Source organism: Phaseolus vulgaris, chromosome 8 (assembly GCF_000499845.2).
Source record: "Phaseolus vulgaris cultivar G19833 chromosome 8, P. vulgaris v2.0, whole genome shotgun sequence".
Classification (NCBI taxonomy): domain Eukaryota; kingdom Viridiplantae; phylum Streptophyta; class Magnoliopsida; order Fabales; family Fabaceae; genus Phaseolus; species Phaseolus vulgaris.
In genome coordinates, this window is record NC_023752.2 from 57699664 (window position 1) to 57723364 (window position 23701).

The following is a 23701-nucleotide window of genomic DNA, read 5'->3' on the forward strand; positions in this document are numbered from 1 at the left end:
TATATATTAATATTCAGTTCTTGATTGATTATTGGTATTGTTGTTTTACTTTTAATTCTCCGTGACAAATTGAGAATCTTAAATCTGACCGGGAGGTATTTTTAGGGTTCGGACCTAAACAACAATACTTAACATATTTGAGTGCTAGGAATAGACTTGAAATGTTAATTGCTATTAAACGTCTGAGCTTCGTTCTAAGTTGTTCTTATAAGTATGCGAGGGATCGATAGTTAGGGAACATTCTTAAGGATTTTATATGCGAGGAATCGATATAAATGATTTTTATACGGGCATCAATTTCAATTAAAGAACTTAATATTAACATGCTAATTCTTTGTTTGTTTTCTTATTGATCAGTGCCAACACAATTAATTCAAAACTCTTTTAATTGTTCTGTTTTTATATTTAGCGATTATTGTACTTGATAATTCACTGTTCTTTGTGGGATCGATATCCGTCCTTAGGGACAATTATTACTTTTGACAAACGCGGTGCACTTGCCGTAAAAAGTCATCACCTATCCTATCGAGTGTTTGTTGAGCTTATCAGGTCATCCGCTATCGGGCCATTATCGGACCACCCATAACATATATCTCCATGCACGAGTTAGTAGCCTTGGCGTGAGGGGTGTGTTGGAAATCCCACATCGACTAGAGATTAGAATATTTCATTGTATATAAGTAGATGCAAACCTCACCTCATGAGCCGGTTTCATGAGGTTGAGTTAAGCTTAAAGCCCACTTCTTATCACATACCTTCTTGTAAAAGACAAATTTTTATACCGCATTAATTGAAAGACTATTTAGTTCTTTGCTGGTGATATCATTTGCACTTTGATTTTTGTTTGTTTATTATTCAGTCTTCATAATTTTTTCCTATAAGTCATAGAACTTCTGAACTAAAAGGATATGAAAGGGCACAATGTTTCATGTGTTGAAGTTAAGGAAGTTCTTTCACAGAAAAAGGTGAGTAAATTCATTTACAAGTAAACTGTTGGCCACACCCCCAAGTTGAAGCCCAAAGAAAATGACACAAAGCCCTTTCACATAACTTATATGTAAAAAAATAGTTGAGACAATCACACTAGAAACATGTTAATGACTGTATTATTTGACTTTCAAAAACAAAATTATCCAAACCGGTCCAACAACAAAGCAATTGAACCCCTGCAAGAAAGGTAATGGTACCTTCCAAAACTGTACCTCCTTTGTTAAAAAAATCCCTTCCTCAATTCTCTCCTTTACCAACATAATCACTGCAATATTTCATTTTATCCTTTGAATATCCATTACCAAGTGATTTCTTTGTCATACACTATCTGTAGTCTTATATAATGGGACCCTTCTATCTTTTATATCAGTGAGATATAGTAGCAGTAAACTAAATTCACACGAGATTTAACATACAGACACACTGTTTCAAATTGAAAATTTCATTAACAAGATAGTTTGTACTGGTGTCTTATTTATAGCTTTAGACATACAATATTGTAATATATTTTGAAAAACTCATTTGTGTAGAAAGTACAAGATGGAGTGTGTAATTGACTGCTTCTACTTCAATTAATCGGTGCATTCAATTTCCTTCATTCAATGAAATATGACTACTTAGCAAAGAAGCAATCATATTCCAATAGTGAGGCTGATATGATCTCATTAATATCATTTGAGTTATTCTTAAATGATTAAGATTCTATGCTCTTAAATCTCTTCCTACTTAATTTCTACATCTCTATTTAAGAGAATTTTTCGAACAAAGACAAACTTCTTATAAGGAGTAGTCAGCCAGAATTGAAATATAGATTGTCAGAATCACCAAGCAATTATTATTCATTATTCACATTGTGACCCACAATTTTATCTTAAGGAGAAAGAAAAGGATGGAGAATGACCCCATTTTCATGTATATGAATTGAAAAGAAGCATACGGTTTGAATAAAATGGTGTTGACTATGCTGGTGAAACATTTCTTGAAGCAGATTCTATGGCACCCTCAATCTTATTGATGCAAGATTTGTAGAGAAATCCAAGATAATCCACTATGCTGTCCTCAGATACATCCTCTAAAGGGTTTATCTCGAAAGACCACTGAATAAGAGTTGATTGATCTCCATAATCGACTAGTTTTAGTGAGTTTATAGATCCATCTAAACCTACATTGCTAGCTTCCATTATGTAAACATAGCTATGCGATGATGAGTCCCGCGAAACCAACCTCTCCCTGATCCATGACCTTTCTCCGTCTTCTTGAGGAAACATGAAACCTGAAACTAATCTAACATACCCCGGTTCATCTTCATCTCCAGTCAAAGCACTGCATCTTTCCACCATTGGCATCCATTCAGGTAGTCTTTTAGTTTGAGAGACCAAGCTCCAAACCTTGTCAATAGGTGCACAAACTATGCCACCAACTGAACCATGCCATTTACCATTTCCCACTTCAATAGCCTGAACACATGAATCAATATTAAAATAATCTCTAACATACAACAGAATGTGGCAAGCTTGTACTGAATCACACTCCATATGCACTTAACTTGAGATAATATTTCAGAAGTGTACATAAATTGCAAAGGAAAAGATGACTCGGTCACTTTTGAATCAAATGAAGACATATATACATACCATGATTATTTTTATGATCTTATATTGCTTTGGGGTTGATAACTTGAATTAATTTGAAAGATCTTTACTGTTTCATCATAGCATGCTACCAGAAACTCTTTAGCTCCTTATTACTCCTCAGCCAGAAAAATAACAGCAGCTCGGATTAAAATATAAATGCATAGCCTACACATACTTGGCTGAAAGTTATGTTGATTACAGCTAGAAAGTTAGCTTTGTAGTGCAAAAAAAATGTTTTCGTTATAACATATGAATGCAGCATCTTTCTCACAAAGCAATCGAGATAACCAAGGCAGATTGTTGTGTTGTTTTGAGAAAAAGAACAAAAACAGTGCTGCTACTTTTATTTCTGAACTGATAACTCCTAGGTCCGACTTAGATGTTTCCGCCTATGTTATTAACATTAAACTGCAGTTTCGACCAATTATGAACTTTTCTTTTACACAAATCTCCATATAAGAAGACATTCTTTTAATAACATGACATGGTAAGTTCACTTTCAACTCTTAACTTCAAAGAACCTTGTGACTTTAAGGATTATAAAAACAAACAAATATATATATATATATATATATATATATATATATATATATATATATATATAAACAAGTGTCATGTATAAATTTTCAATGGCACAAATGATGTTTCATTGCGATTTTAGTTTTAAATTGCGATTTTATTTATTTTATTTTGTTTTATTGGTGGAGGAGCTATCAGAACATGACATCACGAGCTCTTATATTTGATTTTTTCTCCCAAAGTTTCACTTTCTTTGTATTTATCCTTTTTTTTATGCTGTACAACATCTTCAAGTCGGATAAGTGCTGACATGTTAATCTTTCTACTTTCCTTCCTCATTCCAATCAAACCTCTGAGATGTATTAGATTTTAAGTTTTTTTCATTAATTACAAATATAAATATTATTAATTTAATTTTACAAGTGCTTAAAAATAAATGAACATAATTCTATATTATTACTGATATGTTTCATAAAAGAATCACGACTACCCATTTGAAATATCATTAGATAATTTGAAGTAAATGCCGATAACTAATTGAAAATATTTTTTATCCATTTTTTTTCTTAATTGTTCGGTTATATATATATAATATATATAACGTATGTCTTTTTAAGTCATTCTAAGATTTAATTGTATTTTACTTGCAATTTATATATTATAAAATTTAATTATTAGATTATTTGTAATTTATTTATTTATGAATACAAGAGAAAGTTAAAACTAAGAACATAACAAGAATTATATAAACAAAATTATCTGTTTATTTGTCAACTTTTTGTTACAAAATGTTTAATCACTCTCTTATAAAAATGTTTTACAACTATTTTGTAGAAATTATTGAACATTTAACAGTAACAAAAATTACAAAAATGATTCAATCATTGGTTTTAATTTTTTCAGAATTTACATTAAAATCAAACTAAATTGAATTCCTAATCAGATTTCTAAAATATTATTTAAATATAAAATTTTAATTATTTATTAATTATTTCTTAAATAATTATTCGAATCAAACATTAAAAATATATTTATTAATTACTCATAATGGATTAACTCATAAATTTTAATCTTGGGATAATTATCCGTACTCTTCACTAGGTTAAGTTTATTTTGGGCTTTACCTGTAGGTCCAGTTCAGACCTACAATTTAGCCTTGGAGATTTTTTTTATATATATTTTTGTTCTAATCTTTCAAAAATTCAAAGGACAGCTTAGCTTTATTTTTTTACTAGGACTGATTAGGAATAAAAGGATAAAATAATAAAAAAAGAATAGGGGGAAAATATATTGCATATGAGCTGTAGACATATATACTTATTTTATTAAAACATATATTATAAATTAAATCTATAAAATTATTTTTAATTATGTAAGTTATACTAATATTTTAATTTGTATAACCCATGACAAATATTTATCTTATAAATTAAATAAATTATAAATATATAATTTATATTAATAAATAAATAATTTTAAACATATGATAAATAGTTTATATTAAATTTATTTAATTATTAATTATTTTTTAAAAACTTAAAATTAAATTTAAAAATGATAAATTGAAAATAAAAGGTTAATTATCTTTTTTGCTTGAAAACAGCATCATTCAAGAAAATAAAGTAGTACTTAGAAACAATACTATTATTTATTATTTGAGATAAGTATTCAATTCATTCATATATTAAAAGTTTATATGGATTAAAAACTTAATTAAGGATAGAAAAACATATTAAAAGTATATTATAGCAGCATTAGTGAATAATTTAATTTGTTAATTGGTGTACTGTTTGTGTGTGTTTTCCTAAGAAGCCGAAGAAGGAGAGTCCGAGTGTGACTGCGTGAGGGGTTCCTGCGTTTCTTCTTCCAAAGCTTTTCATGGAGTTCGCAGCACTCTCTAGCGCTACCCAACTTGGGACCTTCAACCCTCTCAGAATCAGCCTTCAAAATCCAACACAACACAACCCTCTTCCATTTCGCTATGCTTCTTTCCCTTCTTCCTCTCCCAGAGTTTGCTCCTGCAAAGCCATCCTCAGCACCCACACACCAACCTCTACCCACAAAATGTTTGGACCCCATTCCGTTGATTTTGAACTCTCTGCTTTGACGGCTTTGTCCCCACTGGATGGTCGTTATTGGGGCAAAGTCAAGGAACTGGCTCCTTATTTGAGTGAATATGGCTTAATCTACTTTCGGGTTCTTGTTGAGGTACTCTTTTTGATTCCCCTCTTTCTTGAGACCCTTTTTATTAAAGAACCCTTTTGTATTTTCTATTCTGAACTTTTTATTCTGGGTATTATTGTTTTCTGATGTTGTTTATGTTGATTCAAACTTTTTTTTATTGCGTCTTGTTAGATAAAATGGTTGGTGCAGCTGTCTTTGATTCCTGAAATTGTTGAGGTTCCTAGTTTCAGTGAGAGTGCTAAGTCTTTCCTACAAGGCGTGATTGATGACTTTAGTGTTGATGATGCCTTGGAGGTTAAAAACATTGAGAGGGTCACAAATCATGATGTGAAAGCCGTGGAGTACTTCTTGAAACAAAAATGTCAATCCAATGCTGAGGTGGCTAAGGTTGTGGTTCACTTGGTGTTTCTTTGTGGTAGGGTGTGCACTGATTTCTGTTTTGATTACGAGCTCTGATGGATTCTGTTATTCTAAAACCTTTTTGCAGGTGCTTGAGTTTTTTCACTTTGCTTGCACATCTGAGGATATAAATAATCTTGCCCATGCCTTGATGCTGAAGGAAACAATGAATTCTGTTATGTTTCCTGTCATGGATAAAATAGTCAAAGCTTTGTGTGACATGGCTAAAGATAATGCACATGTTCCAATGCTTTCTCGCACTCATGGACAGGTATGTTCTTTTGTGCATTTGGGCTAATTCAAATACTGTTGTTTTTAATGTTGGTTTTTGTTAGCAAAAGAATTCAAACCTCGACCTATCCCTCCCACCTTCCCTTCTACTTTGACCTCAAGCCAACTTTATATCTCTGCCATTTCACATACTTGACTTTGAAATGGCTGACAATTGGTTTTTGCTTTTGAACTGCTGCTGTATGAAAGGTGGTAGATACTGGATAGCTCCTCTTTAAACCATTTGCAATTCATTAGTGTTTATTGTTCTTTCACTTTATCAGTTTTTAGTTATTCATTGTTAAGCACTCATGATGGAACTGCAATTTTTCTGCCTACTCACCAGCCAGCTTCACCAACTACTTTGGGCAAGGAACTGGCTATCTTTGCTGTAAGATTAAGCAGAGAAAGGAAGGATCTGTCTCAGATTGAGATATTGGGGAAATTTGCGGGTGCAGTTGGAAATTACAACGCACATGTTGTTGCATATCCCAATGTTAACTGGCCTCGCGTTGCAGAACAGTTTGTACATTCTCTTGGATTAAGTTTTAACCCTTACGTTGCTCAGGTATGGTTTCAACTTTTAATTTTTAATTTTTCCCTGTTCAAGTTTACCACATTATGCAATTTATTTAAAAAAAATGAATCATGAGGTTGTCAGGAGCCATGTAAAATTTGTAGACGTCTGCTATCTCTATTTGTAATTTTGTATGTATACATTGTTTTAAAAAAATTCATTGATTCTTAATGAAGCTCATTTTAGTTTTGTGGTTAGTTCTATTCTTATAGTAATATCTTGAGTGCTCATAATCAAAGCTAAGTTGACATATTATTTAATGATCATCTGATCTAACCCTTGAGATGATAACTTAATATATAATACTGATAATATTACTCTTCTCTGTTAACAGATTGAAACCCATGACTACATGGCAAAGCTTTTTCATTCGCTCATCCAGTTCAACAATATATTAATTGACTTTGATAGAGATGTATGGGGTTATATATCTTTGGGCTACTTTAAGCAGGTGAGCTTTCTAATGTAGTAGCTATAACTAGGGTATGGTGTTATAGTACAGAGCAAAAATAATGTTTTGTTCATTTTCAAATTTCCTTTATGCAGATTACTAAGGCTGGGGAAATTGGGTCATCAACTATGCCTCACAAAGTTAATCCTATTGATTTTGAGAACAGTGAAGGTAATCTAGGTGTAGCTAATGGAGGTCTGTCTCATCTAAGCATGAAGTTGCCGATTTCACGTTGGCAGGTAAGATCTACTGTAGTTTTTATTTTTTCTTTTTCTGGAATTGCTATTATTCTAAACTATGATGCCAAGAGGATTTTGCTACTATATCTTCTGGAATTTTTTTGTTATAATTTTCTGTACGTACCCACACACTGCCAAAGAATGTGGAAAGAGTTAGCTGAGATGTTGTAATCTATAGCAAATTGATATTGTAAGAGGAATTTCATGATAGGAAAAGATGATTCAAAAGATTCATTTCTTTTTCTTTTCAGTTTTCTTTCACCAATTCTCAAGAAAGAAATTCAAAAGTCTTAATTGTTAAATGAAAATCAATTGAAGGAGAACTATTGAACTTATCTTCTGCTACTTTATTAATCACTCTCATTCGATGCAATAAAGCTATTCAACTGTTTCATTGCTTGGTTTCCATTCTTCCAAAATAGAGGCTTCAGGAACTGATATAGCATAATTCTGTTTTATGAGACTTGTTAAGTTGCTTTATCTATTGAACATTAAAATTTTATATATTTTGAAGTTATTTTTCATTGTCTCAAATCTTACTATTCACGATTTAAAAATTAGTTTGGCAGTTCACAATTTGAAGATTTGATAACCTTGTTTAATCTATTGATCTTTGAGCATAATTAATTGACGGTTACAGTCTAATTGTGTTAGCTATTGGAAATAATTGTGATTTTGATAGACATTTTTTTCTTTTTCTGCAGAGGGACTTAACTGATTCAACTGTCTTAAGGAACATGGGTGTAGGTATCGGTCATTCTCTTCTTGCCTACAAAAGCACACTTCAAGGAATGGGGAAGCTTCAGGTATTTAGCACAACACGGGATTTATGCTGCTTTTTTCCCACTATTGCATAATTATCTTTTTTTTATGGGAAATACAGCATTATTAGATGATATGTTTTGGTTATCTCAACTGTTAGTTTCACCTATAGTGTGTTGTCATCTATAAGAAGAATGCACATGTAAAGTTCTTGCCACTGACTATTTTCATAACTATATAGCAAGTTTCTCAGACTTTCTATTAAATCTAGAGAAAAGATGGTAGGTTTTGGTATTTTCATTGAGGTTTCTTGTAACAATTTAGGTTAATGAAGCTCGCTTGAGGGAAGACTTGAACCAGTGCTGGGAGGTGCTTGCTGAACCAATACAGACTGTAAGTATATGCTTTTGGCTTTATATGACTATTTAGTTTAATATTTTTTATTTTATATTGAATTCTATGCATTATTACTTACTTGATGCAGTTCAAGTAGAACAAAAGAAGCAAATTATTCTTTTAACTTCGTTCACTGAAGATAATACAATTTTCTAGTTAATGTGCTTTGGGCGAAGAAAGGTGTGCTCAATCTGTTTCTAAAACAATTAAATGTTGCCAAAACCTGTCAAACAAAAATAATCCCTAAAATGTTTTTGCATAAAAAAAATTAAAGATATACTAAATCTTGGAGAAGATCAATGTGCCAGTTTTTGCTTTCAGTCTTAGATTTGTTGTAATCTGTCAGGAACTCTGAACAGAAATCAGAGAAAAGGAAAGAAAGATTGTATTTCTTGATTGATTGGAAAAGAACAGAATAAAAGAGAGAGAACTGTCCTCCGACCGTCTTTCCTTCACAAAGAGATAATACCCAATTTACAGATAACAGATATGTAGTCTGAGCTCTATCACAACCTTTGATTTGAAGTTGCCCTTCTCTAGCAATCTTTATGCTTCCTGACTTACTGCCAACTGCCACCGTCCCCATTAGCTCCTTGACATGTCACCTACACACCCCTGCATCAAATTGATGCGTGAAACTGTGATTATTGACTTTGTCAACTTCACCAATAAGCTGACTAACATGTTCACTAAGTCTCTCATGGAGTCTTTCTGTTGATGACATTGATAACAAGCTTGAGTCATATGATACATATGTTCCAACTTCAAGAGGAGCTTGTTAAAGATATGATTTGATTACATCAAATAGGAAAATATCTTAACAAATATTTCTCACTATTAATTATTCTTTTTTTTCTTGTTATTGTATCTTTTCTTCATTATAAATAAATAAAAAATACAACACACAATTACAAGCAATTCTTTCAATATCCTCTAACTTGATACTTTGTTTCTACATCCACCTCTCCAGCTTCTGTTTGATCTCTTCTATTCCTTCAGCCTTCCCTCATTTTAGGGGGCCACCCTCCACTCGACCCTTTCCTCATTTTTCACCCTATTCTGCAGTTCGTGCTTCAACTTTGAAATACGGGCTAGTAGGAATGAGGCTGCAACCCACTTGGTTTCTTGTTTGTTTCGTCTCCAACCGCTGCAACATTGGTTTAAATGAATTGTCCACAGTTGTGTGCTGGATTAATGTGTACTCATTCCTCTTGATGTTGCATGTTGTCATTCCGTTAAAAATTTGTACCACTAATAATTTTGCAAATTTTTATTCAGGTTATGCGAAGATATGGTGTTCCTGAGCCTTATGAGAAGCTCAAAGAACTAACCAGAGGGAGAACCGTTAACAAAGAGAGCATAAGAGACTTCATTGAAGGCTTAGATATTCCAGAAGAATCAAAGATAAATCTGTTGAAGTTAACACCTGATACTTATGTTGGAGCAGCTGTTGAATTGGCCAGAACAGTAGAAAATGCGGTGAATATTGTGAATGGATCGAATATTTAGGAAACAAGTGATTGAAGCAGTTTTCCCGATATATTAGTTAATGAGACTATTGGGAAGACAATTTTGCATCCTCACCATCCATTCACCATGTGGCTAGTGTTACTTGATATATGAACTTTAAAATAAGATGTTCCATTTGAAAAAAGGGAGAAAGGACATGAAATTCAAAACCATTTTGATATAGAATGGTGTCAAGGATTTTGTAACATTGGAACTTGTATTGTAGGAGTTTGCAGTGCCAGACCTGAATAATAACATAGGTCTGATGAAAAGCATAAAGGATGTGCCAAATTTAAACCATATGTATTCAGCTTTTTGCCCCATTTCCTGCTGTGGGATATGGATATCTCCATAATGGCAATTTTTTAAATCTCATGTCTAAATATCTAAAGTACTTTACTTGCATCTGAAAGTTATATTTCTCCCTTCTCAGGAACTAAATACAGCCTTGGTCGTTTCAAAGAATTTAATTGGAATATTTTGTCAATGTAAAGGCATTTTATCCTACAATCATATATATATATATATATATATATATATATATATATGAAAATTGTTAATTTTTATAATAATAATTTCAATAAAAAAAAATGAATTCTTTGTCTCCCTTCGTTTCAATCCAAAAACCTACATAATATGATTAAATTTATCAAACCAAGCTCGGGGTGATTGTTGCATACCTTAAAGAGAGCAACATAATTTGCACACTAGACCGAGTTTTTCTAAGCAACAAAATTCAGGAGGTTATTTCTTATAAATTTTCTCCTTTAAAAAACATTAAAAAAAAACATTTTTAATGTCAAACAGGTAAAGTAGCCAATGGCGAATAATAATATTTACATAAATACTTCTTGAAATTTAATTTATAAACTTTCTAGATTATAAAAAATTAAAATTAAAAATTTATAATTATATAAAAGGTGTAACTATATGATTCAATAATTAATTTCGTTATTTTTCATTCTACAATTTTTATTATCAAACATTTTTAATCAATTTTTTTAACTTTCAATTAATTTTCTAGGTAATTTAGCTATCTGTTATTATCATATATTAAGGAAGTTTATTATGTAATAGTGCTAAAGGGTGTTGTTAATATTTTGATACTTTTAAAGTGGTTTAAAGTATCTCGCGTAATCTAGTTCATTATTGGTTTGAGTCTGCATGACTTAAAAATATTACAATTTTTTGCATAAGTTGTAATCCACTTTATAGTTCACTCAAGTTAAACTCATGGTGAATCGGACTAGTTCACCAACTTCTGATATTTTTTTTTATAAAAAAAAAGACACCATATTTCAATAACAGGGCAATACAATATATATTAACATACATCATGATGATTACATGCATATTAATATGATACTTTTTTTATTGCTTTACTAATTTAGAATTTGATTATAGTGTTCATATTAAAAAAAAGAAGATTGTAAAATAAACTAAAAAGATGTATTTTTTACTTTTAAATTAAGTGAGTTAACTTACTTAAACCAGTGTCAAACTGTGATAGATTAACTTGGACTAATTTTTTTAAGCTTAGTAATAAGTAAATAAGATTGGATTAGCCCATCACATAAATAATATAATCCGTTTTGAAAGCTATATTAGAGAGATAAAGCTGAGCATTGGTTGATAATTTTAATGTGCTAAATCCGATTCCAACCTGTTTCTCTGCTCCAACCTACTACATTATTTACTTTATTATTATTGTTATTATTATTACTATTAGTGCTACTACTATTATTGTTGTTATTTAATTATTGAGTTGGAGTTTCGAATCTGGAATCTAGAATCTAGCAAGCCACTGCTATTCTGCCTGATGTGCCAAGTGGGGCTAAGTGTGCGTCATTTTTTAGGGGTGAATGCAACCTACGACAAGTAAACGCATTCAACAATATATTACATTTTCTCACTACCTCGTATAGTAAATTAATCCACCTAATACTTTGTTTTGTGTTTAAACTTCCTAATACGTTTGGATGAGAAGATTAATGATTTGAGTCGGGAACAGCTATCTTCTGGAAAATGACAGCATGAAAACAATTTGATTGGTAATGGACTGTGTTTGGTTATACACCTTAATTGTCTAAACCACCAAACCCTGGCTTTTTCCCCATACAAAGGATAAAGAAAAAGAAAGATTCATATGATTACAGTGACTCACTCCTTTTTTTCCAACTTATCTCACTCCTCAAACATGCAAAGACATGTTTAATAAATAAATAAGCTAAACATTACAATCGCCTCCATGATTCACTTTGCCGTGTAATAATTTCTTTCTTGGCTGCTATTTTCTCTCACTGTCTTCCCAAATCACAAATTTAACAAACAAATTCACAAGACGGATGATTTGCTTGCCTTGTGTTAAATCTGACAGGATTTGATTTTTGAAGTCAACTGGGATGCAACAAACCGAAACACCGTTCTTTGGGTCTCTATCTACTCTCTCTTTCATCTTTGTTTTTAACCAATTGGTGTTATTTGTTGTGTTCTGTGTGGTTGGAAGCCAGGGTGGTCAGGAACTTGTGGACACCCCAGATCGTGTGCCCCCTGAATGTTTTATCTAACACCGCTTCCATCTTTTATATTCTTTAATTTGAAGGGTTGTTTATATTCTGTTATAGGATCAGGTGATTCAGTGGTGGGAAATTCTCATGGAAAAAGAAAAGGGAATTGTTGAACAGTTATTTGTGCTCATGAGTGATAGCATCTTCCCCGTCTCCTCCTCCCTTTCTGTTGAAATGTTTCATTGTCAAAAAACTTGGGAAGGGCTAGAAATGAAAGGAAAAAGAAAAGGTGTTCACTGTATTTGCTTGTAAGTTTTGGTTATGTCAAAAGCGGAATGCATAGCAGTTCAATCGCATCAGTTTTTCATCTTTGTTGCTGTTGTTGGAACTGATATCATGAATGATAATAAAATCTCTCCAAAATTTCAGGATGCCCCTTTGATTTCTAGTTCTGGAAGCAAACTGTTGGTGCTGCTTTAACTGGATTTTAGAATAGATATCACTTGCAGCTTGAAGTTATGTCTGCTTATGGCCATCAAATGGAGCAGATTTATTCTGCTCACAGTCTCTCTGGTGGTTCTGGTATGTAATGGAAGCTTTGTCACCTTGGATCTAAATGAATAAGAAATATATGCATAGTAGATCCTACCCATGAACTTATTTAATGTATTGGAAACATAAGAAGTTTTCAGCACTTTCTTCTTCGAGTAAGAGAATTTGCACGAGAATGTTTAGGAGAATTTAGAGTTGTCCTATTTTAAATCACATATCGGAGGCCAGATAGATAATACAGAGTTTTTTTCCCAGATGTCTTATCTTTCAGCTGAGATTATCCTTCAAATTATTATTTTAGCATAATTTGGATTGTTTCTTTATTGGTTACAGAGTTGAGGAGGAGCAGTTTTGTGCTGGAATCAGGATTCTACATCACATCCTTTGTTGCAACCATCCTTGTTGCTGCATTAGCCGCTGCCGGGCTTTTATTAATTACTTTATTGGTTTCACTGGCAATGATGCTGCAATCTTGTCAAAGTAGCCATGCTGGAATTATTGAGCTTGGGAATATAAATGACGATTACAATTATTGCAAGATTTATTCTCTGCATGCTAAGCTCAATAACTTGGAAGGAGATACTTTTCCTAGCCTCTGCAAGGAACTTGCCATACAGTATGTCAAGGGAGGTCAATATGCTAGAGACTTGGATTCAACCAAGTCTGTAATGGAGGACTACTTCAACACTGTTAGACCATCAGATGATGATCTTGATGTGGTGTTCATAGACATAGATGGCATCGTTTCCCCAAATCCTCATTCTTCCACTTTGTTGCAAAGGTAATCTTATCATCCACCTTATTCCTGGTGTGTGAGACCATAATGTTCCTGAAGGAGGAATCTTATATCTCTTGGTTCATTTTTGAGTATTTGTAAAAGAAATTCTTCTTTCTTTAACATCATCCGGCTTTGAAAAAATACTTTTGCAGGGAAATTCTTGAAGTGACATGTAATCCCAAACCCAATCTTGATGAACTTTGTCTTATATTGTGTTTGTTGACCCACCTTTATGTTCCCCAGTTGTAGATGGTATAAAAATTTAATCATGGCCAGCTGGAATTATGCTGTCCGAAAATTTTATGCAAATTTTTTGTCACTCCAACTTGCATCTGTTTACGGAATTATATTTCTTTTAATGTATACGACCCTCAGTGCTTGTTATCTATTTTTAAGTTGTTTATCCAACTTGATTCAGCTCTGCACATTTTTAGCAGTAACTTGACATGGTTTTCTGCTGTTGTGGTTTTGATGATAACAGCAGCATTGAAAAGTGTATGATAGAGGCAAGGAATTTAAAGCAAGTGGTTGTTTTAAGATTATACATGAAGCTTCAAGCTGGTGGATGGTCCATAATTTTGTCATCAAGAGAGCATGGAAAACACCAAAATGTCACCATCAATCATCTTCTCTCTGCTGGATTTAGCGGCTGGTCTTCCTTGATGATGAGGTATTGTGAATTTTTTTTTCTTCTTTCAATTATCCTGGATAATGATTGAAGGAGGATCTCAAATTCTGTTTTTGTTTAGACCTTATGGTAGATATCTAAAACCTCACTTTGAAAGAATCTACCCTTCTCTTACTCTTATGTCTTGTGAGTTCTCAAATGATTTGAGTGATTAGTTAGCAGAGGCATCTTACCACTGTTATCAACAATATGTGGATGTTCCATTTCCTAATTTTTCTTTTAAATCTCTTGGATTAATTCTATGAAACTATGTATGATGAATGTTTTTGCAGAGAAGATGAAGATTCTTCCAAAGGGAATGAGTTATTTTCTAGACAAAGGAATGTGATACAAAGCAAGGGCTTCCGCATAAAAAGTGTCATCAGCAGTGAAGTGGATGCTTTGAGTGTTGGTGATAGAGGAATAAGATTTTTTTTGGTTCCAGACCCTATATTTCACAAGTTTGAACAGCAGAGAAGAACGTAGATGCCAGTAAATTCTCTGCATCTCCCAGTTGTTCATATTAAGTGTGTTATAATCACATGTTATTTTCTGCCAAAGGATGATAGAGAGTGTAAAAATATAATTTTACTAGGAGATATGCTTTCAAATTTTGGTATTATTATTCCTATAACAAAATCATTAAATAAATTATTAAATAAAGATTAACTTTAGAAATTAAAAATAATTAATTAATATAAATTAAATATTCTTTTAAAGATTAAAAAAATTATTAATATCTAAAATAGTTTTTATTAATAAATAATTTTAAATTAATATTTAATTAGTTATTTAAATTCTAAAATAGAAGGCTAAAATATTGATAGTTAGTTAAATACTAATTTAAAAAATTATTTATTAATAGTAAAAAATATTAAATATTAATAATTTTTAAATTTATAAAATAATATCTAATTTATTTAATATAATAATTAATTATTTTTATTTTTTTAAATTGGTTTTTATTTTTAATAATTTTTTAATAGTGTACTGGGATGACCGACCGGTCCCTTGACCCGGTCAACCCATGTGTCAGGACCATACTTTAAGGCCCGAGGTCGACCATGTGTCACACGTGGACGACCGACACAGAGTGCTCAAGTCAAAGGTTGACCCAATTAACGAAGGTTAACCTATGGTTAGGAAACGACCTAATCCAACCCTAATCACTAAACAACCCCCTAATCCGGCCCAACAGCGAAGGCCCATCAAGGTAATATAAATATCATGCATTCCAAGGAACAAGGTACGTCATTATCTACAGTATTCCAGCCAGCCGAATACGATACCCCACTGACTTGAGCGTTGGAGTGTCATCTGCAGGTACCCCACCCGCCTGAGGAGTCATCCAGCAAGGAGAGCCGAAGGAGGAAGTGAGATACGACCGACCGAGCGACATTCGAAGACAATAGTTCTCCCAATCTCCAACCTAGTTCGAGAACAAATAGTGTATTATATTTTTAAAGAACTACTTTTATCTATAGATTTTATATATATATATATTATTTAGTCCTTTTTCTCTAATATATCTTGTAGAATAATTTTTCTTTTAAAAAAAATTGTCCTAATACTAAAACATGTGCGGTTTGTCATCATATGGCAAAAAATAAGAATAAAAACTCTTTAACATTCTAACAGTAAAAAAAACAACTACTCATATTTTAGAATAAAATATTATATTATAATAAAATAATAATTCTTTTACTGTAAAAAATAAAACAGCTAGTATCAATGCATTTAGACAACCATGAATTGGATTTGTCCTATCTTATTCATGAGATGTTCTCTTCTCTGGATATTGACATCTGAATCCTTATCCTTCCATTTTCTACAAAATTTATGCATACTTTAATGTTAATTAAGATTTCCTTCTTGTCATGCATCCACTTTCTTAAATGATTGAGTTATGATTTTAACACCAAATTTTTTCCAACATTTAATAATGTCATATTAATTAGTGTAAAATTGTGAGATTGATGTCATGTAAATTGCTTGAAGGAAGAGTGAAACTACTGTGATTATAACCTTTATAGTCTTGTTTTAAAATGAATAAACATTTGCATCACAATACTTGAATGATTATGATATGATTGAAATTGGGATAGTGAATTGAAGTATTGAATGGTAATAGCAATGCAATCTCTCAAAATTGTGAACTACTTCAAGATTCTTCTTAAGATAGAATGGTTAGAATTTATGTTAAAACAAATAAATATAAATTACAACTTTTTTCCTTAATTCTGCAAACAAATAATTTCTCAAAATTCAGTTACTATTTTAATATTAAAAAATAATAAAGTGAGCACTTTTATACTAATCTTAGAATTCTCCCACTTTCAATATTTTTGTATTCTATGATCACACTAACTTGGTGAATCTCTCAATATAATTTTATAAATCATTTGGTTCGCATAATTTCACTTGTAACTATTTTTTTATTCTTAATTAGTTTACTCATAATTGTTTTCATTTGTAATATCTGATTTTGAAAACTAAATGGTCAGACTTGGTAATCCGTTTAAATAAAACATGAAATTAATTTAAAGCATAATGGGTAAGTGAAGAATAAAAAACTAGTCGAAAACTATCGGTCAAAAATTGGTTTAAACAAGGAAAATTAAGAAAAAAAAATACACTTAATAATACATCATTGGATTTTATTCTTAAAAAATAAAGTCAAGTATTCGTCAATTTATGTTTAATTTACATATAAATTTGTTATTATTAATAAATAAATATTATTAAAATTTCAATTTAAATATTGTAACATTATTGTATGTACTTTAAATCTTAAAAATCATATAAATTAATGCTCTATTTTAATTTTTTTTATCATGAAATTACGATATTACATTTTTTTAATATTGTTTTATGTATTATTAGTTATTACAATAATTAATACCAACAATGTCTTCGGCACAGTCCAATTTTAAAACATCAGAATCACACCCAACATTTAGTAAGAAAATAAGCTTAAAATGAATTTTAAAAGAAGAAGAAGAAGGATTTTTATATGTTGTGAATATTAGCAATTCGAATTTTAGTTTTTGTTTAGAATATTTTGTGGTAAGTTGTTAACTTATTTTAAGGGATGAGTAGTTAAAATTTAGTACAAAATTTTAGGAAATCACTCACTAGTTTGTGCATGAAATGACATTTTCTTTATTTTGTATTTGTACGATTACAAAATTTAAATTACATTTTGAATTCAATAATACCGAGTTATGGAAAAATAAAAGATTTTACTATTGTGTTCAACAATTGGTATTTGAGTTCCTTTACAAGGGTCTAATTTAAAATCTAAGTGTGAGAGTAACTGTTGTTGTGAGTGTATGATAACAATTGTGTGAGTGTGTGTCATCAACGGTATTATTCCAAGAAGAAAAATGACAGATTCTAGTACTAGTAAATATTTGCAATTTGTAATTTTCAAGTTTGATGGACATTATGATCATTGGACAAAACTAATGGAGAACTTTGTACGCTCTAAGGAGTATTGGTATTTGGTGGAACATGGGATTTCAGTTGTGTTGCATCAAAAGTTGAACTCAAATTAATGGAAGAACAACAACTGGGTATGAAGATAAACAATTATCTCTGTCAAGCCATCGAGAAATTTTAGATATTATCCACAATGATGATACGTCCAAACACATTTGTGATTCTTTGAAGAAAAAATTTCAAGATTCTACTCGGGGTGAAGATAGCATAATTACAAGCCTTGCGTGGAGATTTTAAAGTGTTGTAGATGAAGGACAAAGAGACAATTAATTCATACTTTGCTTGCACTTTGAAAGTTGTTAAAAGCATGAATGTGTGTGGTGAGAACATGTGTGAGAATGTCATTACTGCAAAAATCTTGTCGTCATTCTTAAATTTAACTATGTTGTGAGCTAGATTGAAGAATCCAACAATTTAGACATGGCCATTGACGAATTGTAGAACAGTCTTTTGGTTTATGAGCAAAGAATGATTTTTCAAGTAAAAGAAGAACAATTGTTGTAGATTACAAATGAAGATAAAGGAGGGTGAGGCAAAGGAAGAGGAAGAGATTCTTTTCAAGGTAGAGGAAGAGGTAGACAGTCAATCAACAAAGTTGAGATTGAATGTTTTAAATTTCATAAACTTGGATATTTTTAATACAAATTTCATACCTGGGAGAAGAAAATAAATTATGTTGAGGTGGAAGATACGGTGGAACAAGAGAAACAAGAGGATGAACTCTTGTTAATGGTTCACGTTGATGTTAAGCAACAAAAGGAAAATGAATACTTTCTTAACTTTGGGTGGAGTAACCATATGAGTGGTAACAAGAATGGTTCTCATGGTTAGATGAAATTTTTCAACATACAGTAGAGCTCGACAATAACACTCGAATAGCTATGATAGAGGAAGGTGTTGGGTTTAATAGTGCCAAAGTTCAAGAGGGGGGGTGAATTGACCTTTTAAAACTTCTTCGCAGAAACAGTGTTTAACCCAGTTTTACAGAAAATAAATCGATTTATGTGAAAATAAACAGATTTATTTCAGCACTGTTTTTCTGTTTGAAACGCTTTTAATACAGCAGAGCAAATCACAAGACTATGCAGTGAGGATTTCCAGCAGCACGCACAGATATCAGATTTGAAAAACAGTGAAACACAAAAACAGCAAGCTTCAATTTCAAGCAAGTGATTAAGGTTCAATTGATAGTATGCTAGTTAATTGAGTGACCTTTGCAAACAAGCTGTTCCTGTGACTTTTAACAGACTATGAGTGTTCTTCTTGATGTCAAGAAATTTTCCAGAAATTAAGAACAATGAATCACAAAACAGCAAGCTTCAACTTTAAGCAATTTGTTTAAAGTTCAATTAATAGCATTGACAGTTTCTTGAACAGCCTATCACAGTCAATCTGTTCCAATGGTTTTAGCAGATTATGTATGTTCTTATCAGATTCAAATACCTTTTTCAGAAATCAAGAACAGTATGCACAGTGCCCAGAAAGAACAGATTTATTTTCAATTGAACAGATTTATTTCTTTGCTGTTTTATCAATTATGCAGAATCGAAATTGCAGAGTGAGGGAGAGAATGAACACAAACAATTATACTGGTTCACTCAACCTGAGCTACATCCAGTCTTCACCAACAACAGGTGGAATTCACTAACACACAGTACAATCAAGTACACTTCCCACTGTTCTTGAAACCTACAAGAACTTAGGTACTCTTGCTGAAAAAACCTATTTCAGCACACATACACACACATCCACTCTCCAAGAACACCTATCAAGAAGAGGATTCAACCAAACTATTACAAGTAATAAGAAGTGAAACGACTACACCTGATTGAGGTAACAAAGATCTGCCTTAACCCAGTAGGCAAGATTGCTAGAACAGTAGCTGCACCTCACACCAAGTTTTTTGGAACCAAACCAAGAACAAGCACTTTGTGATTTTTGAAATCTTTGAAGAACAAATGCTAATCCTTGAAAACACTTAACTCTCTACTGTCAAAACTTGTTTTTGTAAATGTATGAACTGTTTTAATCGTTATTAAACTCAGAAACCAAGTTTGCATTTTATAGAAAGCCAGCTTATAACAGAATTTTGAAAAACAGTTAAAGCTGTTATAAAATGAACAGATTGAAAATAAAATGAACGGATTTATTTTCAAAAGCAGTTAGAGAATCTGTTAAGTGAGGAGACTTAGTCAACCATTCTGGTGCTGAGATAAAACTGAAAAACGTTTAAGCTTGACATGGCACCAGAGGCAAAAAGAATCTATTCATTTACGGATGAACAGATTTATTTTTCAAAACGAAAACAGAGAAAGTTTGACAATTTAAAACTCAGTCGTTTTGAAAAGAAGAAGACTTAGTCAAAATACCTGATGCACAAAATCTAATTTTTATAAGACATAGCCAAGGCATCAGTGAGAAAAATGAATCTGTTTATTTAGAAAAGAACAGATTTATTTTTATGCAGTAAAACGTGTTTTGTGTAAAACATGTGAAAAACAGTTTTAGAAAACTTATGCTTGTTCTTAACACATGGCCAGTGGTTATGAGGTGAGTTACTCAGCAAAAAGCTACTCTTAGACAACCTCTAAGCACTAACTAAGACATACTTAAAGCAAAGCACAAATACATGAAAAGTACATAAATGTCTTCATCAAACACAACATACAAGTCTTCATCAAACACAATCTTGAAGGGGCAGCAACCATCTTCAACAGAAGGAAGTGTCCAATTAAATGTTAACAGAGTTACACATGAAACTTCACGTGTGTATTATGTTCCTAAGCTCAAGAACAATCTCTTAAGCATAGGACAACTTCAAAAGAAAGGTTTGCCATCTTAATTGAGAATGGGAAGTGTAAATTCTATCATCCCAATTATAGAGATAAACATGAAGGGAAATCGAATTTGTGTTGACAACTACCAAGGTATCAATAAATTCTTCATGTTTTTAGACAAAGCTAGAGAATGATTCTCAGTTTTGACACAATCGACTTGGTCATTTAAGCTACAATGGTTTGATGATGCTTTCCTTTAAGCAATTGGAAAATGAGATGCCCTCTCTCTCTACTAAGAGAATCCTTTGAACGTGTTGTTTGGTTAGGAAGCAACATCAAAATTATATGCCAAGAAAAGGTCTATGGAGAGCATCCAACAAACTCCAACTTGTTCGTGAAGACATATGTGGACCTATAAAACCAATTTCAAGCAACATAAGGTACATTCTAGGTTTCATTGATGATTTTTCTCACAAGACTTAGGTCTACTTCTTGTATGAAAAATCAAAAAATTCCTCCCTATTTAAAAGTTTCAAAGTGTTAGTTGAAAAGGAAGTTGGGGTTGTTTAAGAATAGATAGAGGTGGTGAATTCACTTCAAAATAATTTTGGAGAATTAATCAAGGTTAAGGTATAAGCTGACAATTTTGTTAATTGTTTGCTTATAACTTGACCTTGACAACAACCTACACACCTCAGCAAAATATAATTGTTGAGAGAAAAAATAGAACAATCATGAATATGGCGTGTCCTATGTTGACTGGAAGACAAGTCCCTTAGATATTTTAGCCCATAGCTACAAGGTGGTGTGTTCATATTCTCAATAAATGTCTAATAGCAATTGGGCAGAACAAAACTCTTAAAGAAACATGGAATGGAGTGAAACCAACAATTGATTATTTTCGGGTGTTTGGATGTATAGCACATGTTCACATACTAGATCAACAATGAGTAAAATTGGATGATAAAAGCAAGCAACTTGTTCTCCTAGGAGTAAGTGAGGAATCCAAAGCATATTGTTTGTTTGATCTGGTCAATAAGAAAGTATTGATAAGCAAGGATGTAATATTTGAAGAATAGAAAGGATGGAATTCGGAGCAGAATGAAGAATACCAACAAGATATTCTTGATTGGAAGAACATGAAGAATATGTGAGTGACACTAAAGAACAGTATGAGAAGAATGTTGTGGATAGTAATGATGATCGAGAAACCAAGGAACAAATAAAAAAAATATTGTAGACAGTTCATAATAATTATGAGACTCCAATTGAAGTAAGGGTTAGAAGGAGATAGTCAATTTGGATGATTGATTACGAATGAGGAGAAGGTTTATCAGATGATTTTGACCTAAATGTAATGATGGTCACTAGAGATGATCAAATCCCATTCGAGGAAGCTATCAAGAGTAAGAAGTGGAGATATTCAATGATGAAAGAGATAAGTACAAAGCAAGACTAGTAGTAGAAGAGTATGCTCAACAATATGAACTAGATTACACAAAAGTATTTTCTCTGGTTGTTAGGCTTGATAATATTCGCATAATACTTGTAACCTTAAAATGGCATTGAGAATTTGGTACAAGATAAAGGTCTAGTTTGTTCGTAATGACTTTGATAGATTTCTTTGTGAACACACATTATTTACAAAATAAAAAAAGGAAGAGTTCGGGTGGAACTTTTATATGTCAGATGAAATATATTCATGAAGTGTTATCATGATTTGGTGTGGAGAACTGTAATACAGTTAAAAATCCAATTGTTTCAGACACAAGATTATCAAAGAATGATGTAGGAACCAAAGTTGATGCAACTAAGTTAAAATAAGTAGTTAGCAGTATTTTCTATTTGACTACAATTCGGTCAAATTTAATGTATGGAGTAAGCTTAATCAACATATTTATGTCTAATCCTACTGAATCTCACTGGTTTGCAACTAAACAGATATTGAGGTACTTGAAAGGAACAATTGAACTAGACATCTACTAGAAAAACGGGAGAAACAAAAATCTTGTAACATAAACTCTTAGTGGTGACGTTACTTGAGATATAAATGATAAGGGAAACACTTATAATTTTATGTTTTTGCTTGGTATTGGAAAAGTTTCATGGTCTCAAAGAAACAACCAGTAGGATCATTGTCCACCATCGAGGCTAAGTATATAATTACTACCTCATGTGTATGTCAGTGTATCTAGGTTCAAAAGGTGTAGGAGAAACTGAGTTTTAAAGAACATAAGAACACATTGATTTTATATGACAACAATTCCACCATACAACTATCTAAAAATTCAGCGTTTCATGGATGGAGCAAACACATTAAAATTAAATTTATTTTTTAAGAAACTTAATAAAAAAAGAAATTATCAAATTAAATTACCGCGGTTCAAAAATTCAAGTTGTTAATATAATGATAAAGACCCTCAAATTAGAACAATTCTTAAAACTTGACAATAAGTTCATAATTGAAATATCAAAATTAAACTGAATGCAGTTCCATCTCGTTTAGAATTTCAGTTTTTGTTTTGAATTTAATCAACTAAATAGAGTAGGTTTTCTGTTTCAAATAAAGTGTTCATTTGTTCACCTATGTACTTTTAGGAAATCACTATTCTATGCAGGAATTTAAAGGTGTAAATGATGTTTTCTTTGTTTTGTGTTTCTTTGAGGTAAAAAAAAACAAAAAAAATCTTACTATTAAGTTCAATAATGAATAGGTTCTTTATTGACCACACTTACAAGTAATTATATTTTTATCTCAATTTTCACCACGCATCAATTATTATTTAATCAATACTCACTTACGAGGAAATTATTCAGTAAATAAAGTTTAACCTAAAAATTATTAAGAAGGAAATGTATTTAAGAGAAAATTATTGGTAATCTTTTTTTTTAATTTGACAAGTATTATTAAGACACAAAATTTACTGAAATGTGATATAATAAAAAATACGTATACTTTAGTTGTAAAATAATGGATTTAAACCCAGTT

The 23701-nt window shown here is 31.6% G+C and overlaps 3 protein-coding genes across 7 annotated transcripts; 2 read left to right on the plus strand and 1 right to left on the minus strand.

The window, feature by feature from the left end:
• Positions 1-1844: 1844 nt before the first annotated feature.
• On the minus strand, positions 1845-3027 carry LOC137827092 (lachrymatory-factor synthase-like). Its single transcript, XM_068633303.1, has one exon. The coding sequence runs from the start codon at positions 2523-2525 to the stop codon at positions 1950-1952; it is 576 nt and encodes a 191-aa protein (XP_068489404.1). The 5' UTR covers positions 2526-3027; the 3' UTR covers positions 1845-1949.
• Positions 3028-4854: 1827 nt separating this feature from the next.
• On the plus strand, positions 4855-10305 carry LOC137823639 (uncharacterized). Its single transcript, XM_068628855.1, has 9 exons — positions 4855-5351; positions 5499-5714; positions 5815-5997; positions 6343-6564; positions 6908-7024; positions 7120-7263; positions 7968-8069; positions 8350-8418; positions 9700-10305. The coding sequence occupies exons 1-9, from the start codon at positions 5022-5024 to the stop codon at positions 9928-9930; spliced, it is 1614 nt and encodes a 537-aa protein (XP_068484956.1). The 5' UTR covers positions 4855-5021; the 3' UTR covers positions 9931-10305.
• A 1714-nt stretch (positions 10306-12019) lies between these two features.
• LOC137823410 (uncharacterized protein At2g39920-like) lies at positions 12020-15045 on the plus strand. 5 transcript variants are annotated; one of them, XM_068628524.1, is made up of 6 exons: positions 12020-12361; positions 12555-12745; positions 12867-13019; positions 13323-13770; positions 14249-14437; positions 14728-15045. In XM_068628524.1, the coding sequence occupies exons 3-6, from the start codon at positions 12956-12958 to the stop codon at positions 14918-14920; spliced, it is 894 nt and encodes a 297-aa protein (XP_068484625.1). In that variant the 5' UTR covers positions 12020-12361; positions 12555-12745; positions 12867-12955; the 3' UTR covers positions 14921-15045. The 5 variants fall into 5 exon arrangements, with proteins under 5 accessions (XP_068484625.1, XP_068484628.1, XP_068484626.1 ...); XM_068628527.1 differs by having other exon boundaries at positions 12104-12361; positions 14252-14437; XM_068628525.1 differs by having other exon boundaries at positions 12113-12361; positions 12555-12726.
• Positions 15046-23701: the final 8656 nt, after the last annotated feature.